Raw genomic sequence first — 24,978 nt, 5'->3', positions numbered from 1 at the left:
TTTTGCAGCTGAAGAAATGAAGGTTTAGAATCATGGTTTCCTCAGTGTCATAGCTAAAAATTGTAAGGTTAGACTTTGAACCCAGGCAGTAGGCATCTAGAACCCTTCTGTGGAGCCACTTCTCTATACTGTCTCCCCATGAAAAAGTCCCAATAGAAAAAATGGTTCTTAAATAGGCAAATCACAAAAGAATAAATGCCAATGGACAATATGTGTTCAGCTTTGCTAGAATTAAAAGTGTATTAAAGCAAGAGTTGAGAAGGCACTTTTTTCCTTCATGAAATTAACAAAAATTCAGGGAAATTGGGACTCTAATATTGTCAGTGAGATGTGAATAGATACTGTCTCTGGTGATACCAGAAGCCTTAACCATTGCCTTTTGACTCAAATTCTACCTGGAAATGTATGCTTCAGAAATCATCATGAATGTATAAAAAGTCTTAAAAGCTGTTAAAAGTGTTGTTGATTAATATTAAATGACAAAGCATTCATATCTTAAGTAAAAATATCAGAATGTACAATATGATATGTAAAAATATATTTATGCATTAAAAATACTGGAAATATATCATCTCAAAGTGCTATACTAGTTATCTTTGGGTGATGAGTTTACAGGTGATTTAGTTTTTTCTTGTGCTTTTCTGGGTCTTCCTAATTTTCTCACAGTAAATATCTAAAACTTCTAATATTAGAGAAGAAAGGTTTAAAAGGGATCAGAAGCCCAGGATAGTAGCAAATATTAAGAAATGCACATGCTTTCTCCATAGCATCTCTGTCTCTTCCAAGTCCTAGGAGGTTAGCTAACTTGTTAACTCTAATCCGTGACTTCTTCATTGGTAAATGACAATGGCAGACATGCCCATCTCACTCTAGTGTACAGAAAAGGCCTTCTGCAAATCAAAAATCTGCAAATATAAGCTGTTTGCATGAAGGAGATTTATAGTCAAGAGAAGCAGTAGCCTTGAATTGGAGACCTTTGTTCTTGCTAGTTTTTTTCCATGAATTCTGCGACTGCAAGCAAGTCACAATTCTGGACCCCCAATTTAAAGAAGCTGAAGTAGATGATCTCTTAAAGCTTCAACATTCTATGTGTTTATGAAGCAGGAGGCACTGATAGAAGGTAGGTATCAGAGGTAATTGTTTTTCCCTTCACCAGCCTTGCTGGAGGAAAAGTAATTCATGGTCTGCTCGGGGCCCTCTTGTTTCTCTTGTATAGTGGCAGTGTGTGTGTGTGTTGGGGGGGGGGGGGGAGAGGACAGTGTTTACCTTAAATGCATCTTGCACAAGTTCAGAGACTTAAAAAGATAATGTACAATTTAGACAAGGTACTTTCAGTTTCCTACCGTTCTCCTTCCTCATTTCCATAGGCTGCAATTAACACTGTCCAGCTGAGAGGATTGGAAATTAAAGCAATTCTGATCTTGGTTTCTCTAAATTCCACTGTGAACTCTCCTTTGCTTCACTTGCCCCCTAAGGTGAATGAATACTCAGAGCAAGGGGGATTGCCAATTAGAATAATTTCCCATGCAGAAGGAACTGACCTGGGGAGCATGTCTGCAAACTAGAGGAAGAGTGAGCCCCACTACACTGACCCTCCTGCTTTCTGATGGGCCAGTACCAGACATTGCTACTCAGTAACTTGACCACAGCTGTCTTACTGGCTGTCACAATGATCACAGATGTAAAAGGTCATGAGTTTTTCTGCACGAGTGTTTCTATTGAGGACCTGCGAGAAGAGGGGAAGGCCATGGCAGTCTCCCGGGCTCTTGCTCCCGAAGGTGGGGAAGCGTCCTAATTCTGGTGGACAGAAGTGTATTTAGAGAAGCTACTTGTTCTCATAACCATGGTCTCTCAACCACGATGCAGCCCCAGATGTCTTCTCAATTTTGTGACTTCACCTGGTGAACTGCAGCCCCAGGGACTGTCAGTTTTCAGGTATTTTTCGGCCCAGGGAATAAAAGCTAAGAACACCAATTCCCTGACTTCTTCCCACAACTCCTTCCCCCATCCTCCCAGTACATCTCCACTCATGGTGCTCCCTACTCCTGAATGAATAATTTCAAAGCAAAACTTAAAAACTCAAATTTTATTACACTTGCATTACATTCTAATACTAAACAGTTGAAGTATATATGCAAAGAATAAATGTTAAAATCAGTTCTAAAAATGATTTACCAAACAAGACTTCTGCCAAAAAATATTAGGGTTGGGAGAAAAACACTAACAGCAAGTACTCCAAAATGTTCAAAATGTTTCTATGGGTAGTAGGATTGTGGGTGATTTATACTTTCTCATTTTCGGTATTGGCATTTACAACTAAGTCACAGTCAGGAAAAAACTATTAAAAGCATGAAATTATCTGACTGTCACCTGTAGGAAAAGGCAAGTCTCCATCTGAGGGGGTCTCTTCAGACTTCTGATTGACCTCAGTGATAATCCCACAACCTGTGGACACAAAGACTCCCCGTCCCCCGTGTCCCCAATTTCACCTCACCTCTTACCCACAACAGCTTTGATCAACAAGTCTTCAGAAGTGACAGTATCTGGAAGGGAAATCAGGACATCTTAGAAGAGGAATCAAATTTTGTTAGGTATTAATTGCCTTCAGCAATTAATGATGGGTTAATTAAAACTCAAAAACTAGCAGAGTAGGGTTCTGAGGAGTCTGAGGGGGTAATCCAACAAATACTCATTGCCCTCAAGTAGCCCAGCATCTGAAAGCCTGAAGATGAGGGGAGGGAAGAGGGAATAAGGAATAGTGGAGCCTGGGAAGGCAGATGTCCCATTCCTGGGCTCAGGGTCATGGGAAAGACACTCCAGTCCTGAATGCCCCCACCCCAAGCCTCTAATACATGTTCTTTCCCTGGTGTGCATACACGCCTTCTTCCATACAACTAACCAGTCTTCCATCACACTAATTCTGAGTCTTTCAAGGTCTCTTAGGTCACTCTGGGTCTGGGATAGGCTACGCAACAGAGTGATCATGAACACGAGGAGAGGAACTAGCACATGTCCTGGCTTCTGAACCACGGTCTTGTAAGAAGCAATCCCCTCCAGAGAAGAGTCCTGGTGAAGGAATGCCCCCGGATCCTCTCCATGCCATCGTACGTGCTGTAACTTCCACCTGTGATATTCTTCACATCCCTCTTGCTTTGCCCTGGCTAACTTCTACCCACCTTCTATGTCTCAACTGAGATTTCTTCACACCCAGGAAGCCTTTAGTGACTCACAGACCAGGTTAGGTACCCCTGCCCTGTATTTTAACAGAATCCTGGATGTATCCTACCTAAGCACTTACCACACTTTAATGATCTGTTTCGTAAATACCTATGTCCCATTAGCCCTTAACTCTGACAGGGCAACAGCCATGTCTACCCCTGATGGCTGGCGCACAGCAGATGCTCAATAAATAAGTAGATCTCAATTAGCCTCAGCAAGCTCAGGGCTGAGGAGAGAACTGGAGAGATGGCAGAATGAGCTACCATTCTCCAGATGCTACTACACTCATCCAGTGTATAATTCAACACTTCGCAATCTCACAATTCACATTTCAGTAACTGAGTAACTCTCAGCACATGCCTCCAACGGCCAGGTGCACCACCAGTGCTCTTGCTGGGAAGGGATCCTGGACATTGGAGGCATCCCCTCGTGGTCCATCTCACGAGGCCTTCCAGGATCTCTGCCCCAGTCCTGGACTTACTGTGAAGGGACCCATTCAACACTTCAACAGACATCTTTGTGTGGATCTACTCTTAAAGTGTTGAACTTGGCTGGGAGGACAGGAGCTCTGCTCTTAGGAAACTTCTATCTTCTGTAGTCTTACACCAAAGCAAATTCCTTGTATTTTACAATCGCACAACTCTTACCCACAACTCTGGTGTGAGTTCTCTCATGCTGCATAAGGCCTGACCTAGGCCTAAATGTTTTCCTACCCTCACTGCATTCAGAAGGCTTCTTCCCAGTGTGGATTCTCTGGTGCTGGGTGAGGGCTGAGCTCTGATTGAAGGATCTTCCACATTCATTACATTCATAAGGTTTCTCTCCAGTATGAATTCTCTGATGTTCAGTAAGGATAGAGCTTCTACCAAAAGCCTTACCACATTCAATACATTCATAGCCTTTGTCTCCAGTGTGAATTTTCTTATGCTGAATAAGGGCTGAGCTCTGGCTGAAAGCTTTCCCACTGTGGGGACAGAGCCCCAGAGAGCAGTTTCCAGGCTCTCGGCATCACGTGGAAGGGTGCTGGCTTGGGTAGTAGATGGCCGTCAGCTGTGGCCGGTTAGCCAATTGGCCACTGATATAACTGCCGCAACTGCACTGGGGAGTAGGAGTTGGTCAGTTGTAGACAAGTGGACAGCAGGTCGCCCGTTCTGTGAATCCAGCCTCCAGTGAGACTATGGTGGTATGACTCCCCTACCTATGGCTCTGTAGGTGTTCCTTTGTGGCCTCACCATATCCTGCATTCTTATGTGGGGAGCGGGAGCTGAGACCCCGCGTGACACCCTGCACAACAAATGGCGCAGCGAGCAGGTTGTGGTGTTGGCCAAAGGTCTCTGGAATGTACTGGAGCAGTTTATAGATATAAAAGCTCAGTTTCGTAAGCAGGGTATGGTGCCGGCCAAAACCTACTGAAACATGGTGGAGCAGTTTGTGCGTGTGAGAGCTCAGCTTCGGGAGGCCCATGAGGAGCGACACCGGGAACGGGAGGCGCAGTCTGCCTGGGAGACTCAAGCCTCCAGCTGGCACACCACCTTCTTGGCCATGGACGGCGTTGCCTTCATTTTGGTAATCTGCTGCGGCCTTAGGCTCTGAGGGTTGTGGACATCTTACACGGAGGCCTCCACCCACTCGGACACCTGGCACAGCAAGCAGGATTCCGACCAAGTAGGAATGGAGTCTGACTCTGGGCAGGAGGACAGGTGGCCCCCACACAGTGTGTGGTGTCCGGTGGCCACTGTTCTCAGGAGTTGGACCCCCAAGGAGAGGTGAGAGGACATGGATGGCTCTCCGGCCAGTGTGGAGAGGGCCCTGCAGGCTCTGGCTGAGCAGTTGCCAGAGGAGGAGAAGGCTACAGCTGGCCATGTGGGCTGGATGTTCCTCACAGCCTTGAGTCTCAACACGGAAAATGTGCTTCATGAAATGACCCAGGTGCCAGACCAGGTGTTCTGGTTGGAGGCGCTGGAAGCCCGGGTCCGCCTGTTAGAAGAGGGGCCCCACAGTGGAGACTCTGAGGCAAAGGCGTAGGAAGCGAGTGGAGACAATGTAGCTCCCAACCCCCAAGTCCAGCCAATCTTTAAGCAAAGGGTAAAACATGAGCAACCTTTGGGCCCCGGGGGCGTTGCTGCCAGCAACCCAGCTGTGACTGAGTCACAACCTATACCCCTTACACTCCCACTGAGTTGCAGGAGCTGGGGCTGCGGTGCCGACAGCGCCCTGGAGAGCGTCTCAGCTTGGCTACTACGTTTATGGGATGAGGGAGCAGACAGCGGTCTCTGCTCCCCTAGCAAGATGGAAAAGCTAGCCTTCGTGACAGTGCATCCGTCCCTGCAACAAAGGCTACAGAACTGCCATAGGTTGGCCCAAGACCAGGGCAACCATTCTCTAATGGCGTGGCTCACGGCTGCGGTACGCACAGTATAGGACAGGCTGGCGAGCTGCCAGACACTGTGAGTCAATGGCAGTCATATACGGAACTTACTCAAATCATCCGTGAAATGGGTATGAGACATGCTATTTTCTACCCTAATATGCAGGGGCCGGATGACGAGCTTTTTACAGCCAGCATGAGATATCTGGTTTTGGATACTGCACCTGCAAGTGCTTTTGGATCCTTGGTTGCCATTCTTACGCCCTATGTGGAGCAATGGATCCATGAAGTTACAACTGCCATGGCCACCCTAGTGGATGTTGAAAGCCGGAGGCAAAGGAAGTTAAGACAGAAGGTCCGAGCAGTTGAGACCTAGAAGCCCAAATCAAAAGTAAAGGGGTGAGGTCGCGGGCCCCAGAGAGTAACACGCGCACAGATGTGGCATGATCTCGTGGCAACAGGGGTCGATCGGAAAAAAAAGACTGACAACCCAATGCACTCTTGTTGGAACTTTGGAAACAGTTGCGTCCGGAACTGCAATTCCAGAGAAGCCTAAAGGAGAAGTCTGGGAAAGCGCGACCCATGTCCTTCCAGGATTTCATGCGGCTGCTTGAGGCCGACTCCTTTCAGCTTGATTAGGGGTGGCGCCAAGATACCCTGTCAGAGGGGACGAGCAGGGACGGAGGCCCCACGTGGAACTGTCCATACATTGGTCCCCTTCTAATGTGCAGAGGGTTTTGGTCCTAGTTGACACTGGCGCAGACTGCAGTCTTGTTTATGGGAACCCAGAACTGTTCCCCGGACCAGCAATCTGCATTGATGGCTACGGGGGAAAGACTGTGACTGTAAAATTTGTTTCCTTACCACTGGGTATAGGAAGTCTTCCCCCTCGTACCTACAAGGTTTATGTCTCCCCCATTCCGGAGTATATTCTAGGGGTGGACGTGCTACATGGCCTCAGCTTACAGACGTCGGTAGGAGAGTTCCGTCTCCAGATCCGGGTGGTGAAAGCGGTGACCCGCGGGCATGCTCATCACCCTCCTCAAGTGTTGCCACAACCCTGGCGCGTGGTTACAGTGCAACAGTACCGCCTGCCAGGAGGGCAGGAGGAGATTGGTCGTACAATATTGGAATTGGAGAACACATATTGTGAGGCCAACGCACAGTCCCTTTAACTCCCCAGTATGGCCTGTCAAGAAGCTAGATGGGACCTGGTGAATGACTGTGGACTATAGGGAGTTAAATAAGGTGATGCCACCTTTGCACGCGGCAGTACCTTCAATACACGATTTGATGGATCGTCTGACTGTCCGCCTGGGAACATATCACTATGTAGTGGACTTGGCCAATGCTTTTTGCTATGCTTATTGCCTAGATTGTGAGGCGAGACTCTGGAGGGGTGGAGTGTGGGGACAGAGTCCCGGAGAGCAGTTTCCAGGCTCTCGGCCTCGCTTGGGAAGGTGCTGACTCGGGGCATGAATGACCATCAACTGTGATTGGTTGGCCCACCATCCCTTGCAGGACTCGAGGAGATGAACCTGCAACCTTGTGATTGAGAGCCCACTGACCCATGTGGGAATCGAACCGGCAGCCTTCGGAGTTAGGAGCATGGAGCTCTAACCGCCTGAGCCACTGGGCTGGCCCCAAGACCTTAATTCTTAACCCAAAGTTAGAAATGATACTGGTATTTAAGATTGTAGGCAGAGCCAATGCAAGACATGTTTAGTCAATACTAATGACAGCCACAAGTAACTATCATTAAGAAAATGAACCATGCCACGGATGAGAGCCCTCACCTACCTTCTCATCCCCAAATGGACTGGCTCCTCACCTCTCTCATGGCAAGCCTGGGGCTCCTGAGTCTCACTCTTGCACTGATTCTCCAAGGGCAGGAGCTCGATACTCAGAGACTTCAGTGCTCCCATGGATGTAATTTCCTTCCAGATCATTCCTTGGCTATGGGCTGTGTCCTAGGAGTAATCAAGTACCAGCACTATGATTCAAAGGATATACAAGAGGAAAACCCCTAGAATAACAGGGCAGGGCAACTGGAGTCAGAAACTCATTCAGATGATTAGATAGGAAACAACAGGACTAAAAGCCCTAGTGACTTGATCCCAGTGGACAAACATAACCCAAAACACAAAAATTGTATCATTCTATGATAGATAACTCAAGGCCACTCACAACGGCTTCCCCATTAACTTGCAACAGGCAAAACAAGCAAACAAAAACACCTACTTCTTACCTGCTGCCTTGGTTCACCGAGCTCTTTCTCCAGCTCCTCCATCATAGCCACAGCTTCCTCTCCGTTCTCTGGTCGGTGCTCTCGCAGCCAGGCCTGCAGCTCCTTTGGCAGGATGGCCAGGAACTGCTCCAGCACCAGCAACTCCAGGATCTGCTTCTTGGTGTACACCTCGGGCCTTAGCCACTGACAGCAAAGCTCCTGGAGCCGGTTCAGAGCCTCCCGAGGCCCAGCAGAGTCAGAGTCACCAAACTGCCTGAACCGCTGGCGGGAGGTCTCCTGACTACAGGTGTTTCCTTGAAGGCCAAAGTCCTGCCCCCAAACAGGCTTCTTCAACCTTCACGATTATAAGTCCTTCTTGTTCTTCTGGAGCATGGTAGGCCAAGGCGGTGGCCTTTCCTGACATTCTGGGCAGAGATAGTCTGAAAAGGCTGCCCTTTTGAGGCAGGGAGGGGATGGAGGTCTGTGTCTGAGAGATTCGTTCTAAATTCCAGTTCTTCAGGGAGGTCCTAAGGTAGACAATGCTAATGCTACACAGGGAAGCTTCGTATAAATGATACATTCATAGATGATTCAGGATTTTTTCAAGATGTGAAAAAGAAAATTTAAGCATCACCAAAACCAATTCAACCCTTAAAAACAATATTAGGGACATTAGGGGTAATAATTTGTGCTTATAGATCATGGAAAGCAGGAAAAGCCCTGTGGCATTATTACTTCTCAAAATAGTACTATTTTATTGAGCACCTAGTAGATGTCAAGCACTAGCTGGATACTTAATATAAATTTTATATAATATTCCTAACAATTCTATAAGGGCAATCAAAATTATGCCCATTTTCCAAATGAGGCCACAGAGAATCAAAAGCTGACCAAAGAAACACAGCCAATATGCAGTAATACTGAACTCTGCAACCAGAGTATTTAGCAATTTCTCAATGTATTATGCCATGGGGTTTCCCCAAAGAAGGGAATTTGCACTTAATAAATACCTATGATGTACCAGGCGCTTTACAAATACTATTTTATTGAGAATTGACAATAACACTATGAGGTAAGTAGTATCATCCCCATTTTACAGATGAGAAACATGAGGTCCTTGAAAGTCAAATAATTTGCCCAAGGTCCCAAACTGGTAAATAGCAAAATCAAGCCATGAACTTATGATTGCCCAGCTCTAAAGCACTTGCTTTTTTCTAAATTACACAATGGATTAAGGCCGAGGACAATCTTGGTTGATAGTATAAATTAAGAATTATGGTTAAAATGTTAGGAAAGTGTCATGGAGAATGGCCGGGGAAATGTACAAACAAAGAAGAAGATGTGGAGGATGGTCTTTCAGGCAAAGAGAAAAGTGGGTATGGAAGGATGTGGCCCACTGAGGAAACTGCAGGTGCTTTAGGGAGGCCAGACAAGTGGTTGTAACCTCTGGTTATGGCTCAGAATCATCCATGGAGCATGGACCCCACGACAGATTTATTGAGTCAGATTCTCCATGGATGGGGCTTAAGTAAGTGCCACAAAGGCTTCTCATGTGCAGCCAGGGTAAAGAAAAAAGAAAGGAGGAAGAAAGGTAAAGACAGGAGAAGGAGGGAGGGGAGAGAAAGGGAGAAGTGAAGGGAGGAGAGGTTTGTGATATTGTTCAATATTATAAAAATGAAGTCATGCCTCACCAACTTGTCTGCTATGTTGCGTGTGGCTAAAGGGAAGTTTTTCATAATAAAGCATTGTCTGTTCCTTCTCCATCTCCTTCACTGGTCTACAGAGTTCCATAGATCAGCCCTAAATCCACCAGGCTTATCAATAGGGCATAAGTGAACAGCTTTGGACCAGAAGTCTGGATTTGTGTCAGTTGCTTATGGAGTTCTAGGGAACCCATCTGCCCAACAAGTTGAGGGGTTAGGGGACACTGCGCTTGGATACAGCCCTTCCTATTATAGCTCCAGCTAGCTCTAAGTCTAAGTAACTCCAGGACACTTTTGAACAATCCTGCTTGCTGTAACACAGCTGTTATTATAATGTTATCTGCATTGTTTACTTATTAATTTTAACAGAAAACACTAATTGAGCTTTTATTATAGACTCAAGCACAGTCTACTTGTTTAAGTGTCTTCATTCATCTTTACAGTACTCTACGTTCTACTATTTTACTGAAGAGAAACAAATAAATTATGTAATTTGCCTCAGATCATACAGCTTGTAAGTGATGTAGTGTGGACTGTTTTGAAACCCAAAGGTCTGACTCCAGACTCTTAGAGATGTGTACTCTGCTGAACTGAACTGCCTTTTCATAGTATTTGCCTTCCCCACCAAACCAAGGATCGTTTGGAAGGGGGCCTTCCCACAAATGTTTTTCACACATTTCTTTAATAATATTTATTGAGTGCCTACTTTGTGCAGGCACTGTGCTAGGTGCTGAGCAAAGAGTTATAAGTAAGACCGTGCCCTTGACCTTGTAGGACATAAACATAGTAGGGAAGTGCAGACGTTAAAGAGAAAGCATACATAATTACCTAATTTAATCGCGATAAGAACTACAAAGGGGAAATTAGTCCTCTGAGAGTGACTGATAAATAATCTAACCTAGACTGGTAAAGTCAAGACGGAAGGCTGATATCTCACTCAAGAGAGAGCTTTATCTGGCAACATCTATTAAAATTAAGAGAGACAGAGACAGAGACAGAGAGAGTTGCTGAGAGAGAGAGAGAGAGAGAGAGAGAGAGAGAGAGAGAGAGAGAGAGAGAGACAGAAAGAAAGAAAGAAAGAAAGAAAGAAAGAAAGAAAGAAAGAAAGAAAGAAAGAAAGAAAGAAAGAAAGAAAGAAAGAAAGAAAAGAAAGAAAGAAAGAAAGAAAACGCTTTGGCTGCGTGAGATTCCACCGCATCTCGGATTCCTCTGCCTGCGGCCTGGCACACAGAAGGCGCTGGGTGCTTAGGGAGCCAAAGGACCCAAAGGCGAGTGCATGAGCCGGCAAATTGACAAATGCAAGAATGGACTGACAGAAGGATGGGCGGGCGGGTATTAGCGTCCAGGAGGGAGGCCACCTGTGCAGCCGCAGGCTCTACCCGTGACAGAGGCAGGCCGAAGCGGGGAAGCAAGGCGGCACGGAGGGTGAGGCAGGGCAGGGATGGTTCGGGAAGCATCCGGGCCGCACTGCGGGCCTCCACACTCACCCTTTGGTCCACCAGCTTCGGGACCTACCCCAGGGAAGGGGTAGGACCCATTCGGGCTTTGCGTGCAGGAAGTGTGTATTGGGATTGGGGGTTGGGGGTGGCGGGGTGCCCGTCTAGGAAGCCCGGAGGACTGCCACTCTGTAGCGGGCGCAACGGGCTCCCAGGCGCGGGACCAGGAGTGTGCAGTCCCGGAGGATTGCGTCTCTGGGTGGGACCTGGTGGGGACAGCTCCGAGTCAAAAGGGTTGCCGAGTGACTGGAAAAGGAAAATTAAAAACAAAAGAAATAAGACAGGGAGAGAAAGCACTTCAGCTTGGTACAGCATCAAGGAGATAAAAACAGAACCTACAGTCTCAACCTCTTGGGAAGAGGGGACCAGAGCACATTCACACCCCACAAACAGGCAGACTGTCTGCAGGGATAGCCCTAGAAGCTACGGGAAGGGGTGTGGGAGTACGGGGTCCTGCCCAGGATCCGCTACAATGCAAGAGCAGGGCGGAGCAGGAGGTCAGAATCATTTCCTCCTAGAATGCGCTACTCAGACTGAGCCCTGACGAATGACTAAACTGTCGATTTAGAGAAGCGCAATGTTCCAAATCATCAAGTGCTGATTCATTTTTACTTAACAGTTCCTTCCTTAATTTATCTTCTCCCTCTCACATTTTACTATAATCAGCAAGAGAAATCCAGGCCATACCCTGCACATTTTGCTTGGAAATCTTCTCTGATAAATATCCAAGTTCATAACTTACAAATTTTATTTTCCAGCCAAAAGCAGAACATGATTCAGCCAGTTTCTGCTATTTTATAACAAGGATCACCTTTGCTCCAGTTTCCAATAATGTTTTCCTTGTTTCTGCCTAAGTCGTCACCAGAAATATTGTTAATTCTCATTATTCTAGCAACATTCTGTTCATGACAATATATGTATTCTCTAAAATGATAGAACATTTCTCTCCTGTCCTTTTCACTTCTTTCTGAGCCCTTGCTGGAATCACCTTTAATGTCCATATTGCTACCAACAATCTCTTGAAGGCATCTTAGGCTTTTTCTATCATGAGTCTCAAAACTCTTCTAGCCTTGAGCCATCCCCAATTCCAAAACCACATCTACATTTTTTAGGTATTTGTGGCACCACACTTCTGGCACCACAAACAGAGTGGCTTAATACAATAGAAATTTTTATTCTCTCACAGTTCTGGAGGTTAGAGGTCCAAAATCAAGGTGCTGGCAGGGCTATGCTCCTTTTGAAGGCTCTAGGGAAGGATCTTTTTCATACCTGTCTCCTAACTTCTAATGGTTACTGGCAATCCTTGGCATTAGTTCCCTTGTGAGTGCATCACTTCAGTCTCTGCCTCCATGTTCACTTGTCACCTCTCCTCTCTGTGAGTCTCCTCTGTGCCTGAATTTACCTCTTCTTATAAGGACACCAGTCATTGGATTAGGGCCCACCTTAATGCAGTATGGTCTCTCTTAACTTGATTACAAAGATCCTATTTCTAAATAAAGTCACATTCACAGGGACAAGAGGTTAGGACTTGAACACATCCTTTTGGGGGACGTGATTCAACCCACAACAATGTGATAAGTACAAACCAAGAGTTGTTTAAATTCCTGTGACTTGATTTTCAGTTACTTAGAATTGAAGACTTTTCAAACTGATGCCAATGACCTCAATGACGGCAGATAAAGGACATAATCTGATCTGAATTCAACTCTAAAGGTCTTGGGGAAGTCTGCTGTTTCTTTTCTGGTTTTGTTTTTTAAGTAGCGAAAAAGTAGTTTATTAGAAGAAAAAGTACACTCCAAAGGGTTTGGAGCGGGCCCCTGAGCAAAAGCAAGGCTCAAAAAAGGCCTACTATTTCTTTATACAAGCCTACCTGTCTCTACCAAAGTGAACTTTGGGAACCCTGATTATATTGGCCATTATTTCCCTTTCTGAATCTGATTTTTCAACAGTGGTTCTGTTTTTAAGTCAAAATCAATTGGACATGTACATGAAGATGTCATATTGTCCATAATTTATATGTCTTGTTCAAAACAAAAAGGAGCAGTCTATTTGTTAATATTTCTTTGATCAAAAGGAAAGTTAATTTTATGTGGTTTCACAATTTGGATTTATGTCCCTTTGTTACCTGAAACTAGAAATTGATAATTTACATTGAAATTCATTCTTTGTGAAGACTGCTTATATAGTTTAAGTATCAAATGAAATTTATTTCCAATACCATACATGATAAGCAAAAATTCACATGTGGGACTTTATGTTCAACTTTCTGAGGATGATCCATAGTTTTCATCATATTCTCAAAGGAGTACATTATCTCAAAAAAATTATGAGCCACTGCTGTAGAATCTAAATCAGACATATGTTAGTTTGGCGTAATTTCCACCAAGAGGAAATGGAATAGGAAATAAAAATCGTATAGAATATTGGTAGATGGCCTATCAGTTTCATTCCCGAGAATCTGTTATCATTTCCCATGCCTTGTATTATCGTTCCTGATCTCTCTGGAAACCTCTGAATTCCTTTACTTTACTGAGAGGAATCGCTTCAATGTCAGCTGGTATGGACCACAGCTGGATGTAGGTTTGTTTTGGCCAATCCAACAAACTGTTAAACTCCAAACTGGCTTCTCAGATTCACACACAGAATGCAATATCTCTGATAAGATTCCCCAAAGGAACAAATCTAGTGTAATCTGAAAGAACAGTTTGGTTTCCTTGGTTAAACACCCAGTAGATCTATGTTCACATTATCACTTCTGGGTCAAAGGTTAACAAAACCCTTTACCTTTGTACATGATAATTAACTTTTGATTAACTTTATCATTTTGTTTTACTAGAGACTTGTTAAAAAGTAGTATGTCAACTATGGCATTCTCATACACTGCTGGTGGGAATACAAAATGGTTCAGCCAATACAAACAGTGTAGCAGTTTCTAAAAATGTTAAAACTTTCCATGTAAAAACTCTCCAAAACCTACCATGTAAGAAGAAAAAGGATATGTCCATATACAGGCTGTACACAAATGTCTGAATGTTCATAGCAGCCTTATTTGTAATAGTAAAAAACTGAAAATAACCCAAATGTCCATCAACCGGTGAACACATACACAAACTGTGGCATATGCATCCAATGGAATATTATTCAGCAACAAGATGGAACGGACGGACTATTGATACACACAGCAATACAGATAAATCTCAAAATAAGTGAAAGAAGTCTGACCAGAAAAGAGTGCATTCTCTATGAGACCATTTAAATAAATCTCTAGAAAATGAAAACTAATCTGTAGTAACAGAAAGCAGAACAGTGGTCCGGGGCTGTGGAGCAGAGGGAGGGATTACCAAGCAAAGGAGTAAACTCTGGGTGTTGTCGGATGTGTTCTCTATTTTGATTGTGGTGATGGTTTCACGGTTGTATAAATGTGACAAAACTTACCAAATTGTATACTTTACATATTTGCTGATTACTATATGTCTTTTATATCTCAGTAAAACAGTTTTTCAAAAAACATCTGCACTCCCTACTTGTGAGTGCTAGACCCAAACAAGTTCCTTACAGATATATCAGGGTCTCATTCATTCATCTTGAACATTTTATATATTAGAAGAGGTAATTGGGCTTGGACGGGAAGCCCTTTTCCTCTCCTTCAACCATCCATCACTTCAGCCAGCCACTATTTTCTCATACCTGTACCTTTGCTTCTAAGCATTTTAACCCACATCCCATGTTTCATCTGTCTCAGTCTTTCTTCTCCTTCCTCCCTTATTTCCCAAGATATTTCCAAGAACACAGTAATATCCTTTCCTACCTGGATGACCTGCTGCCGCTCCCCTCCCCACCCCCCCACCCACCCACCACATTTCAGGTCCTTCTTCTCATCTGGATCCTTTAGTCACAATGTACTGGCAAGCAAACTTCTAAGAAAGGCATCTTGTGCCCTTTCTTGATGATGGAGTAGATGAAAACCAGCTTCCTCTCAGTAAGTCAGGGATTAACTTTTGAGCATTACTTATTTTTACAGCAGTGACTCTCAAATGGGGTCCCAGGGCCAACAGCATCAGGATCACCTGAGAACCTGGGCTCCCACCCGAGACCTACAGAGTCCGTGGGGCCCAACAATCAGTATTTCAACAGGCCTCCAGGGTATTCGGAGGCACTGTTCTGGGGAGAAAACCTAAGAGGGCAGGAAGAAAGTTAGAATGGAAGTACACCAGAAAATCTGATTGAAAGAAAGGGGCTTGGGGGGTAAAAAAAAAAAAAAAAAGCCTAAGGAAGAACTCATTATGTAGTCAGAAAACCTACTCTGCCCCAGAGAGCTTTCCCGAAAGATGATTTCCAACATTCACAAGAACCGCAGATAGGGCAGCAAGGGATCTATCGTCGGCCACCCAGGTCCCTCGTAGCGGCTCGTCTGGGAACAGCTCGGCGGATGTTGAGGAGTTAAATCTCAGCGACTCACCCACCCCACCCCCCCGAGGCCCTGCCCGGGCCGCCCGCGCGTGCGCACGTGCAAGGCCACGCTCCACAGAGCCGAGCAATCGTCCCGGATCCCTGGAGCGGACCGGGCAAGAGCCGGTTCGCCGCGTGTGAGGCTTGCCAGAGCCCTGGAGAACACGTCGAGGTATGGATGATGTTGGCTCTCGGAAGGCGGAGGAATTTAGGTGACCTCGCCTCTCTAGAGGCCTCGCGACGCTGCCAGGGAATCGTGTGCGGTTTCTCGAGACCACGGAGAGTCAAAGCCTTCGGGGTCGCCCCTGGGCGCGGCTCCTGGCAATGGCGAGCTAGTCGGTTATTGGCCTCGTGTGTTGTTGGTACCCGGTCGATCCTTGCTGGGCCTTGGGTTCCACTGAATGCACACCGGAAACTTTGGGAGCGGGTGGAATCAGGAGCGTGGACGCATCCACGCCGCTCAGCCGGCTGTGCTGGGAAAGAGCAACCTAAACGTGTGAGTGCTGGTAGAAGGGACAGAGGGAAAGACAGGTGGTGATGGATCAGCAGTGTCATTTTGGTATAGGAAGGGAAGCGAATCACACAGTGTTTAACCACAACGACAAAATTCTAAGATTCCCTCCTCTGCCTTATTTTTCCAGTTATATCCTTATTTTGGTAGCATTAACCCCCAAGATGTTTGACGATCTCTAGACTTGTAATGGAGAGTGTATGCCCAAGAAGGGTAATGCCTGACTCCTGGATGATGAGAGGAAGCTTAATACATTCTGAGAGAAAAGCACTTTGAAAATAAATGAGAGTTTGTTTTCTCCTTTACTTCCTTTATATTTAGAGGATGTTTTTGGTGGTCTAGTGTCAGAAATTATATCTCCAGTCACTGCAATGATTCCCTTCCACGCCCAGTGGTGCCCAGTTACCTCCAGGTCTCAGACCCCTACCTGGACAACAAAAGCTTACTGAGGAAATGGTAATTCTCCAGTTGCTCCCTGAGGTGTCAAGCATCCAGTTGCAGCCCATGGAGATCCAGTTCAATTATGAATCTCAAGAACACCACCTTCTGTCAGGTGAGCAGTATATCTTTTTTGGTTTCAGGAAGTGGGGGCAAAGGGGGGATATTACTTTTGATATGTTAGTGTCTTCAAGTACTGTTGGTATTCTTCATTGCCTACCCTTCACTCTATTAGGCAGTACTATCGCTTTAGTGCTGCAAGCACCGTCATATGACTTTATTGTGAATTCTGGCAATCAAATTCTCATGGAATTCTTCTCCTTTAAGTCCCCCAAATTATCCATTTTTTTCCCCATTATAATCACCTTATCACCAATCTGTCAGTGTTTAGTATGCCCCACTTGAAAATCATTTCAAGTTATAGTTCTCATTTATTATAAGGGAGTAGTTAAAAGTTTTGTAGTCTGACAGCCTGGATTCAAATACTAGTTTTGTTATTTACTTACTTTTTTTTATGATTCTGTTTCCTCACTTTGTAAGTGTATAATAATTCATATCTTAGAGGTTATGTTGAGGATTGTGTCTGTTACTCCATAATAAAGGACCCCAAAATTTAGTGACCTAAAACATCAGATATTATTTTCTTATGGTTCTCTAGGTCATCACCTTGGACTGGGTTCAGCTGGGCAGTTTTTTAATCTTCTGGTCTTGTCTGGGATAACTCATACAGTCGTCTAGTAGCTGAGCCAGGACCCAAGCTGGTATCAGTCATATATATCTGACTCTTGGTGCTGTCTATGGCTTGGGTCACATATCTCCAGCAGGCTAGCCTAGACTTTTTCACAGAGCAGGTAATTTCCAAAATCAGAGAGAGAGGGCAAGCCTGGGATGCATAGCACTTTTCTAACCTATGTTTGCGTTACATTTGTTAATATCTCATTGACCAAAGCAAGTCACATGACCAGTTTCAGAATTATAGGGAGCAAGAACTATTCAAGGATATAGATATTGAGAGATAGGGTTCATTGAGGTCTATTACTACAAGCACTAAATGAGATCCTGTATATAAAACTGAGAACAGACCTGGCTGATAGTAAATTCTTTATAAATGGTAGCCCTGTTATTTTTAGTAAGATCATTTTGATCCCAACTTTGTTCAGATGTTCAGTAGGGTCTAATTTCCACATCATATTTTGCTGTTATCTTTATTTTCGTTCTCTATTGCTGTTGTTTTGCCTACGAATGCAACTTCTATTATCCCTTCCTTTTAGTCTAGATCTTCTGCCTCTTTTTAGTTTTGGAGCATATTTTATTTTATTTTATTTAGTTTCTCTCTCCTGTATTTGGAATTTGTCTTTCCTTAAGAATCTGTTCTAAGGCATCTAGCTCTAATCTTTCCTGAGAATCACTGCAGAATTGGGCCTCTTCCTTTGCAGTTTTATATAAATTGATATGCATATTGCATCTGTTTGTTTCTCATAGAGTGTGTATAAAATAACTATTATAGAGTAATATAAGTGTAGAAAGACACAAAACAGAAAGTTTAAATAACCTACAACTCCACCATCCGGAGATAGTCACTGCTAACATTAACATATCCTTCAGATCATTTAATAAACTATTCAATAAATACTTATTGTTATAAATTTTATTAGTTAATCGCTTATTATTAACCATATAATATTTTTTTAGTTATTGAGGGTTTACTCTGTGCCAGGTACTGCTCTAAGTGTGGGGAATATAGCAGTGAACTGAACAGATAAGGCTTTGCCCTCAAGGAGCTTACCTTCTATGGGGGAAACAGGAAATACATAAATATGCAGTATAATATCATATAGTGATAATGGTTATGAGGAAAATAAACCAGGATGTATCTATCAGTCCGTATTCTAGCAGGGAACGGTTGGCTCATTCAAATGGTATAATTCAAAGTCTCATGAAGAGGTTGGACAGGATTACAGAAGTCAACAAGGACTAGAGAACAGCCTTGGGCAAACAATAGTGACAATCAGTTACTACCTTTAGGCCTTAAGTTACAAGGGGCGAGATTGATTACCAGATCCTAGAGAATGTCTGCCCAATAGGTGATGTGGCCTTTGCTAAAAGAAACACGATACTTCCAACTCCTGGCCCAGTAAGAAGGGAATCAGGATGGAGGGTGACCAACTTACCCCAGTTTGCCTGGGATTCAGCACTGAAAAGTCCCATAGCCCATAAACTCCCTCTGTTTTGGGCAAACCAGGACAATTGGTCACTCTGTGATTCTCCCCTGACTTTTGGCCAAATCTAATTGCAAGGCAGAGGGCACGGAACCCCAAGTGATGCAGTCCGTAAACTGATATCAGCCTCCTGCGACACAAAGCAGGGCAAACAGTACATCTTGAGGGGAAAAGAGAACATTCATTACAGCCCACCCCCTTTAACCTATAATATCCACTTTTGTCCTTTGTTTGGATTGTTATGTTCCCAACACAGCAGGAAAACAGTCTCTTAAGCTACCATCTCATTGAAAGTTGACATATAATTAAGTCATACTCCCATCTGAAACCTAAAACTTCAATACCACCAGTGGTCTTCATATAAGGTAGTGAATAAAAGGGGGAAAAGACATAATTAACAAAATATAGCTGTTTTGCTGTTCACAAAGCCTAAGCTGATAATCATAACTGTCTTCTTCCATCACCCATTCCATATTGCCCTTACCCTCTGCCAGAATCTCAGTGCCAGAGTTCTTTACCTAGTTAAGCAACGTAAACCTTCTTTCCTGGATGATTTGAGTCCCTGATGATCCTCTCTCTTTCAGTTTACTTCATTGTACCATTGACTGGGTCTGTTAGACATAAGAGATCTAAGAGGCACACCAGTGAGTCTTCTGATTTCCAGACACATTCTTCTTTGCCCCTGTAATGTAGCAGCAATCAGTTCGTCAATGATAACTAGTATCAGTCATCCTGGCCAGTACAGTGACCCCTTCTCTGCCTGTTGGTTGAGCAGTAGAAGGAGCCCAAAATGGCTAGGAGGCAATCTCAGCTTCAAATTTAACAAAATCATGACCTTATTGCATGGTGGAAGTATTTCTTCTCTGAGAACCAGAACCCCAAACCCACCAAGCCCAAGATTATGGGGATAGGAAGCAAAAGTAATATAAGTGGATTATTAGGTATGTAGTAAGAGGAGACGTTCTTACTATTTCTCCAACCTTGGATCCTACACCCATATACTCTGGATTTGGGGAAAACAATACTGTCTGTCATCCTCTGGTTTAAGGTATAGTGCATCCTGTACAACAGAACCCCAAACTTACCAGGGTGTTGTTGCCTAGCTGGTACCAAAACTGAACCTTCAGCAAGTCATTCCACCGTTATCACAATCCACTTCTGAGTGATGGGGAACGTGGTAAGACCCATGAATTACATGTGTATAAGCTCACAGCTATACTTACTTCCCTGTAAAATTAGTCCTTTAGAGGCAATATTGAATAGAATACCATGGTAATAAATATAGCATTCTCTTAAGTCAATGCAAATTTGTGTCTGGACTATGTATTTAGTCCTTTGAAAACAAATTGCTGCCCTTTCCATGATAGAATGGGTCAAGTGTAATGAATCTGCCTCCCAGTGCCTGGCTAGTTTCTTTCTAGGGAATGGTACCTTATTAGGAGCTCAGTGTTGGCTTTTGTTGTTGGATGCTTGGACATATAGCAGTAGTTATAGGCATATCAGCCTTAATGAATGGAGGTCCATATTGTTGAGCCCATGAATAGCCTCCATCCTTGGTGCCATGACCAATTTGTACATGAATCCTTGGGACAAGCTTTGGTAAAAAGGCTGATTGACATTGATAATATGGATCATCATGTCCACCTGATTGAGAAGCTTCTCCACAGTGGATGCCCTTTGGTGAGGATTCACATGGGATACAAATATATGCATTCTTTGCCCATTTTAGAAGGTTCATCCTCATGCGTTTCCTCCAGAAACCTTGTTTCTAGTCTTCCAGTTTTATTCTTTTCAGGTACCTAACTAATCAGATAATCCATTAGTCACTACCCATAAATTAATATAAAAATATATCTTAGGCTATGTTACCTTCCATGGAAAGTGGACAACTAGGTATATATCTGAAATTCTGCCCACTGGGAAGATTTACCTTCACTGGTGTGTTTGAGGCCATACCTGAGTATAAGTGAAAGCTATTCCACTTTCAGCTTGTGCCCACACACGGGGCAGGCCCAGCTGTAAACCAGTTCTATACTTTCTTTTTGTCTGCGATTGGTAACAGGGAATTCCCATGAGGCCCTGAATATAGGTTGAGAAAGAGAAAGAGTGGAAACAGGCACAGGTAACTATGAGAATCCGAATCACGAGCACATGGGATTTACTTGTCTTCCAGGCTGGCTTTTACAGTGGGATGCTGCTTTGTACGTCCAATTTTATGACTTGGAGGACCAAAGAACAACTAGCATACAATGATCAATTTGTAGTAGTCACGTGGTACTGTGTGGTGAAGCATGAAGTCTCTGTTAGTACCCAAGAGCAACCTAGGATCTGCTTTTCACATAGAAAATTGTTGGTGGCAGAAGAGAGTATGTCCTTACTTCACTGTGGTTCTCTTACAGAGGATTACAAAACGCTGCATACAGCATCTCTGACAGCTGCAGAGACTTCCAATACCATTGATTATCCTGATTAATAAAGTTATGTGATAGGACCGCTTGAATTGCAACCTGAACCTACTGCAGAACCTTTTTTTTTACTCTGAGTCTCACTCAAAAGTAGCAATCTTATAAGTTATTCAAATTGGTCATTTCAGTACACTGAACTGTGGTACCGCCTCAAAAATGTGGGCCCACCAAGCATTGTGCCTCTCTGCAGTGGTGAAAAATGGTTGGAGATTGAAGCAAGAGAACAAGCCTTGTGACTATTTGAGAGAAGAGTGTTCCAGGCAGAGGGAATAGCAAATGCCAAAGGTCCCTGAATGTAGCAGGAACAGAGTGAGCCTGGCGTAGACAGGTCATAGGCGTGATGGAATGAAATGAGAGCAGAGAGAAAGGGACCAGCTCATGTGGAACCATCTAAGCCATACTAAGGATTTGGAATTTATTTCCAGTGTAATGGGAAGCCATTGGAGCACTTTACACAATATATGTAAAAATTGCTCTGACTATTATATGGAGAATAAGAGAAAGGTAAGTTAGCAAGAAGAAAGCAAATGTTTTTGTTTTTGTTTTTTTGTTTTTTTATTGGGGAATATTGGGGAACAGTGTGTTTCTCCAGTCAGCTCCAAGTTGTTGTCCTTCAATGTAGTTGTGGAGGGCACAGCTCAACTCCAAGTCCAGTTGCCGTTTTCAATCTTAGTTGCAGGGGGCGCAGGCCACCATCCCATGGATGGGGAATTGAACCGGCAACCTTGTTGTTAAGAGCTCCCGCTGTAACCAACTGAGCCATCCGGTCACCCCTCCAGTAGCTCAGCGGCAGCTCATTGTCTTCATCTAGTTGTGGAGGGCATAGCTCACTGGCCCATGTGTGAATCGAACAAGCAACCCTGTTGTTAAGAGCTCGCACCCTAACCAACTGAGCCATCCGGCCGCCTGAAAGCAAACGTTTTGAGAGTAATCAACTATGTCAAATAAATCAGGAATAAGATTGAGAATTGACCATTGGATTTGTCATGATAGAGTTTATTAGAGACTTTAATAAATATAGTTTCAATGATATTATAGAGATAAAAGCCTGATTGCAATAGGTTATAAAAAAGAATAGACTTAATATTGGTTAGAATATAGAGCAGTGTGAACTCATACACTCCTGATGGAAGTGTGAATTGGTTTAACTACTTTGGAACTATCTAGTTGAAGATACACAGTCCTGATCCTAAGTTTTTATAACCTATAGAAACTAGATATGTACAATGAGATAGATACACCAGCATATTCATATCAGCAGGGTTTGTAATAGGAAAATGTTGTCCATTGAAGGAGAATGGGTAAATAAATTTTGGTGTGTGTCACACTATAGCAGTGAACATGAATGTACTACAGCTATACACATGAATAAGGATGGATCTTCCAAACATAATGTTGAACAAAAAAGCATGTCACAGAAGGCATGTGGTATAATTCCATGAATGTATAAAGTTCAAAAACACGCTGTATTTGTCTGCTAGGACTGCCATAACAGAAAATCACAAATTGAGTGACTTAAACAACATACATTATTTTCTCACAGTTGTGTGCATTAATTTTGGTCATCTGTGCTTTCTTCTAGAACATTTCTAATTTTAGCTTTTATGTTTAGGTTTATATTACATTTCTAGTTAATTTTTGTGTGTAACATAAGGAGTTGGGGTTAATTTTTGTCATTATGATATCCAGTTCTAACACTTTTTGTTCTGACACTTTCACCATTGGATTATCTTGGCAACTTTGTTGAATATATTTCTACATATGTGTTTGGATCTGTTTATAAACTCTATCCTATTCCATTAATTCATGTCTATCCTTATGCTAATACCACAGTCCTTGATTATTGTAACTTTATTGTAGACCTTGAAGTCAAATAGGGTAACTTCTCCAATTTTGTTCTTTTTCAAAGTTGTTTCGACTTCTGTGCCTTTCTATATAGAATTTAGAATCATTTTGTCAATTTCTACAAAAAAGCCTGCTGAGATTTTGATTGGGATTACATTGAGTCTCTAGATCAATTTGGCAAGAATTCTACCATCTTAACAATATTAAATCTTCCTATCCATAAATGATGGCATATATTTCTATTAGGTCATCTTTAATTTCTCTCAGCAATGTTTTATAATTTTTATTATACAAATATTGCTCATACTTTGTTGAATTTGTTTCTAAGTATTTCATTTTTGATACAATTGATAAAAATGTTTTAAATTTTTGTTCTAATTGTTCATTGCTAGTATACAGAATTATAATTGTTTTTTGTATTGCTCTAATAAACTTATTTACAAGTTCTAATAACTTTGAGACAATAGGATTTTCTATATACTGATTTGTGTAGTCTATGAGTAAAGACAATTTAACTTTCTTATTTGTATATTTCAGTTATTTTCATGTCGTACTGTATTGGCTAGGGATAGTGAATAGAAGTTATACAATGTTGACTAGAGGTAGTAAGAGAGGGCATCCTTGCTTTGCTCCCTTATTCCTAGAAGAAAAACTTTAATCATTAAGTATGATGTTAGCTATTGGTTTTTCTTTGCTTTTTATTGGAGTAGTTAATTTGCATATAATGTAGTTAATGTTTGGATTTAAATATACCACCTTATTTGTTTTTGTTTATCCTATGTTTTGTTTCTTTTTCTTCTTTTCAACCTAATTTTACATTACTGGGTTTTTTTGTTTTTCCTTTATTTTTCCTATTAGCTTATTGATTATACATTCCTTTATTGTTATTTAATGGTTACCTCATAGCCGCCTTTGTCAGATGTGATTCTGTGATAGAATTAAGCCCAAGTACTTTAAGGCTCCATTGTAAGTGATGTACTAATGTCTCTTCTATATATCTATTGTAGTACTGTGTACCATCTTTGGTAGAATTAAGAAAATAGCCACTCAAATCATTTTATGTTTTATTCTCTTATGGAACTCTGGTTTAAATAGGCTGCCTTAGAAATTGCAACATACACATTTGATTTATTACAATTTATCTTAATTTACTACTTCTAGGATAATCCAAAGACCTTGTAATATTTTAGTGGATTTGGATTTGGATAGTGGATTTGGATTTACTTCCCTCCCATTGTGCTATTTTTGCCATGAATTTAAGTCTCTATATATTATAAACTCTATAAGACATGCATATTGCTTAAATCAGTCAGTACACATTTAGATTTACCCAGAAACCTTACTTTTTTCAGAAGCTCCCACTTGGAGACTTGGACTTTTGCCCTTGAAAACGTATCTGTTTCATGTTCTCAGCTCTCTAGATCATTTGCAGTCTGACAGTGGTGTGTCTTTTATAGTAAACATCACATAACAGTGGGCTGACAATCAAGAAATTCAGTGGAGCTCTCACACTCCTACCATTGCAGGCTTCTGATACTGTTGAGCATAGGAATGGCATCCTCAAAAACCAACTCAAAAGAGTTCTGACCCCACCTCTCTAAACCTTTTCCTGTTTACACACCTTAGTAAAGAAGTTTGACCAAAGAATTTGGCTGTTTCCAAGAAGGGATCATGTTCCTTGGTAATAATCAGGACAGAAGAGGTAGAGGATTATATAGACCTATTTTTGAAAATTCAGGATTCTGTCCTGACCATTCCTGAGTATGATGCTTCTTTCTTTACCATAATGGTCTCTGACAAACCTGGTTGGTATACCCTGCCAGTGACATCCTGGCCTCCTGCTGCCTTCTCCCCCTTTACCCTCCGTCTCCCCATCCCCCATACTCTGTACACACTGCTTACTTTACATGTGTTAATAAATTGGTTATGCATCAATTGCTTATGTATCAACTCTAATTTACTCAAATTTTCCTAACCACTGTGATTAGGTTTCAGTATTCCCAGATCTCCTGTGATGAACATATACAGAACGTATCTG

The 24,978-nt window shown here is 42.8% G+C and overlaps 2 protein-coding genes across 7 annotated transcripts in view; one reads left to right on the top strand and one right to left on the bottom strand.

Moving 5' to 3' along the window:
- ZNF397 (zinc finger protein 397) overlaps positions 1 to 24,978 on the top strand; it is a 35,582-nt gene that overhangs the window by 8,316 nt on the left and 2,288 nt on the right. The window contains exons 1-3 of one of the 6 annotated variants that reach the window (XM_074340133.1): positions 15,523 to 15,634; positions 16,366 to 16,526; positions 24,929 to 24,978. The exons of 1 other annotated variant lie outside the window; for it this stretch is intronic. Coding sequence is in view for 3 of the 5 variants with exons in the window: in XM_074340130.1 (XP_074196231.1) it covers positions 16,427 to 16,526 (100 nt within the window). In the remaining 2 variants the exon portion in view is untranslated. 4 more of the 6 variants (XM_074340132.1, XM_074340131.1, XM_074340130.1 and 1 more) reach the window with 4 other exon arrangements.
- ZNF24 (zinc finger protein 24) overlaps positions 2,165 to 24,978 on the bottom strand; it is a 40,868-nt gene continuing 18,054 nt past the window's right edge. The window contains exon 5 of the mRNA XM_074340136.1: positions 2,165 to 4,175. Coding sequence (XP_074196237.1) covers positions 3,820 to 4,175 — 356 coding nt within the window. The 3' untranslated portion in view covers positions 2,165 to 3,819. The remainder of the gene's footprint in view (positions 4,176 to 24,978) is intronic.

The sequence above is a fragment of the Rhinolophus sinicus genome, linkage group LG09, assembly GCF_036562045.2.
Source record: "Rhinolophus sinicus isolate RSC01 linkage group LG09, ASM3656204v1, whole genome shotgun sequence".
Taxonomy (NCBI): domain Eukaryota; kingdom Metazoa; phylum Chordata; class Mammalia; order Chiroptera; family Rhinolophidae; genus Rhinolophus; species Rhinolophus sinicus.
Note: the sequence above shows the minus strand (reverse complement) of the source record. Positions and strands in the feature narration are given on the sequence as shown.